General features: G+C 41.3%; 1 protein-coding gene across 1 annotated transcript; it reads left to right on the top strand.

The window, feature by feature from the left end:
• Nucleotides 1-642: 642 nt before the first annotated feature.
• Nucleotides 643-2,021, top strand: SARC_14399 (hypothetical protein; the record flags this gene model as incomplete). Its single annotated transcript, XM_014291467.1, has 4 exons — nucleotides 643-772; nucleotides 1,178-1,293; nucleotides 1,693-1,734; nucleotides 1,980-2,021. Coding segments are annotated over 4 exons (330 nt in total), but the record flags the coding sequence as incomplete, so codon positions are not given.
• Between the last annotated feature and the right edge of the window lie 362 nt (nucleotides 2,022-2,383).

Below are 2,383 nucleotides of genomic sequence, written 5' to 3'. Positions count from 1 at the left end.
TGGTATAGATGTACATTTGTATATATTTGTGTTATGCACAGATACGTGTATATGTAGTGCACGGCATGCAAGCTGAAGATATATGTAAATAGATACAAACTCAGGCGTCATGTCAAGTGTGTGTATAACTGTTGGATATTATGATATAGATATTCAAGAATATGAAATTCCATGGAATTTCTTCTTATCGTTGAGAATACCGCTGTGGTGGTAGTAAACGTTGTGTACATGCATGTGAATCCACGTAGGTCGCGTTGCAGAACACAATATAGTTGCACGACAAATAAAATTTATTGGATAGATATAAATAAGCAGATCCATTCAATATAGTCAAAAGTGGGACTTTCACGCGAGTGCGTAAGTGTCGTGTTGCCGTATCAATTTTTCATGCGCATAGATGACAATCAGTACAACTTTTCAGTTCTGCGGAAATCAGCTGCACATCAATTAAGATGAGACTGAGTGCAGCGATATATCAGGGTTTTGAGCGTGGAGGACGTACGTAATCAGGCACTCGACACCGACTCGCCGCTCACTGCACGATCATGGAACGCTTTCTTTTGTCTTTTTATACCTAATTTACTTTATCTGTTTAAACTCCTAACGCTAAACAACACCCCCAGCTGTTCCTGTTAACGTACTATGCTGGACCGACTTACACTATTTTCAACTCAGGGGGCAAAGAAAGGCGCAACGTATGCGCAAGAAAATCCCGATCAGGTGAAAAAAGGGTACAGCAAAGTTAGAGAGCACGATGATGACATCAAGAAAGGTACGTATCCCTTTTAACTCCTACGCATCTACTCGCATCTTATTAGTATGTATGTAGCAATTTGGTATGTTGGAGAAGCTTCTCCATGATATTCATATCATATCTTTGCGTATTATATTGCTGCCAATGGTTAGCACGTCGTCCGGCCGGATCGATGCTTCTACTATGAGCTGCCGTGAAGAAATCCTATTGTTTGTCGGCGTACAATTAGCCAATTCGCCAGCCATTGTTGTTAGACTTTTTTTTGGTCTCGATAGTACCTCACCATCTTATCATTGTATGCCACGAAGTACATACGATGCTCATGGTATACTACCAGACACTTGGATTGGTAACTGTGCATCTCACCAATCGCCAAGTTTGAAGCTAGACTCGATCCCCAAATGTATGCTACCATCATATCAGGTTATAGTAAGGCCCGAGAGCACGATGAGGATATAAAAAAAGGCTACAACCATGCCAGAGACAATCCAGATCAAGTGAAGAAGGGCGTTGACTTTGCGCAATCGCACCAAAAAGAGGTCAGTGGGTGTTGTAGTCTTAGGTGTAAAAGGGATTCGAGTTAACATGGATCTATACTGTGAGAGATGAGATTTAAAGACTTGTAGAGTAAACCAGATCCAGGGGAACGCTGCCTTGCACATTCGCATTAGAGATAGGTTAGTAGGTGTTATAATCCAAGCTACTGATGGTTGAGGGCTGAAAAAGTTGTTGTTTGCTAGCCAGACCTAGGCTGCCTGCAGAGTATGAGCCATGCGGCAGGGGTGTGTGAGTGTGTGCGTAAGTGTGTTTTTAACTTTCGATTTGAATACGTCGTGCTGCCTATCGTTTTTACCTCCTTCGTATTTGTCGCTCAGTTTTCACATTTGTCCTTTCACACTGATGCATATGTTCCGCACTATTCTTCTTTATATGTTCAGACTAAGCAAGGATACAATTACGCGAGGGAGAATCCCGATCAGGTGTGTCGACATGTTTATCCTATATATTTGCCCTTTATTTCCACCCATTCCGAGCAGATTGAGCACATGCACGCCTGTTCGAGCCTTTTCAAGAGGAAAAGATCATTGGGGGTTGGGCGTGAAGGGATGTGCCTGTATACTCGCATTCATAACTATGTGATTGACAATCGACAGCTTAGTAGATTATGCACTAGTGAAATGCACATTTTTGGCACTTAGACTCTGTGAATTCCACTCATTTATAGGTCAAGTCCGGTTACAATTACGCCTCTACACATCAGGACCAGGTAAATGATATAAGGCTTTGGTGAAGGGCTTGTCTGACGTCTCTTTTATATGTGTTCAGGCCCAGGTGTGAACCCTAAGAAAAGTGCTTGAGATTGTTGTTTGTTTACATACTGACAGAAATTTCTGATAAAAGGCACGTCTGACCGACAGTAGACAATCATCCCCCAATAAGAGTATTTGTGTTTAAAGGTGCGTTGGATGTTGCATCTCTTGTAAGCTGCTACTCATTCGATTTTTCATCTATAGATATAGTACCTATATATATATATATACACACACACACACACACACACACACACACACACACACACACACACATATATATATATATATATATATATAGACGTACGTACTACTACTA

The sequence above is a fragment of the Sphaeroforma arctica genome, assembly GCF_001186125.1.
Source record: "Sphaeroforma arctica JP610 unplaced genomic scaffold supercont1.4579, whole genome shotgun sequence".
Lineage (NCBI taxonomy): Eukaryota > Ichthyosporea > Ichthyophonida > Sphaeroforma > Sphaeroforma arctica.
Note: the sequence above shows the minus strand (reverse complement) of the source record. Positions and strands in the feature narration are given on the sequence as shown.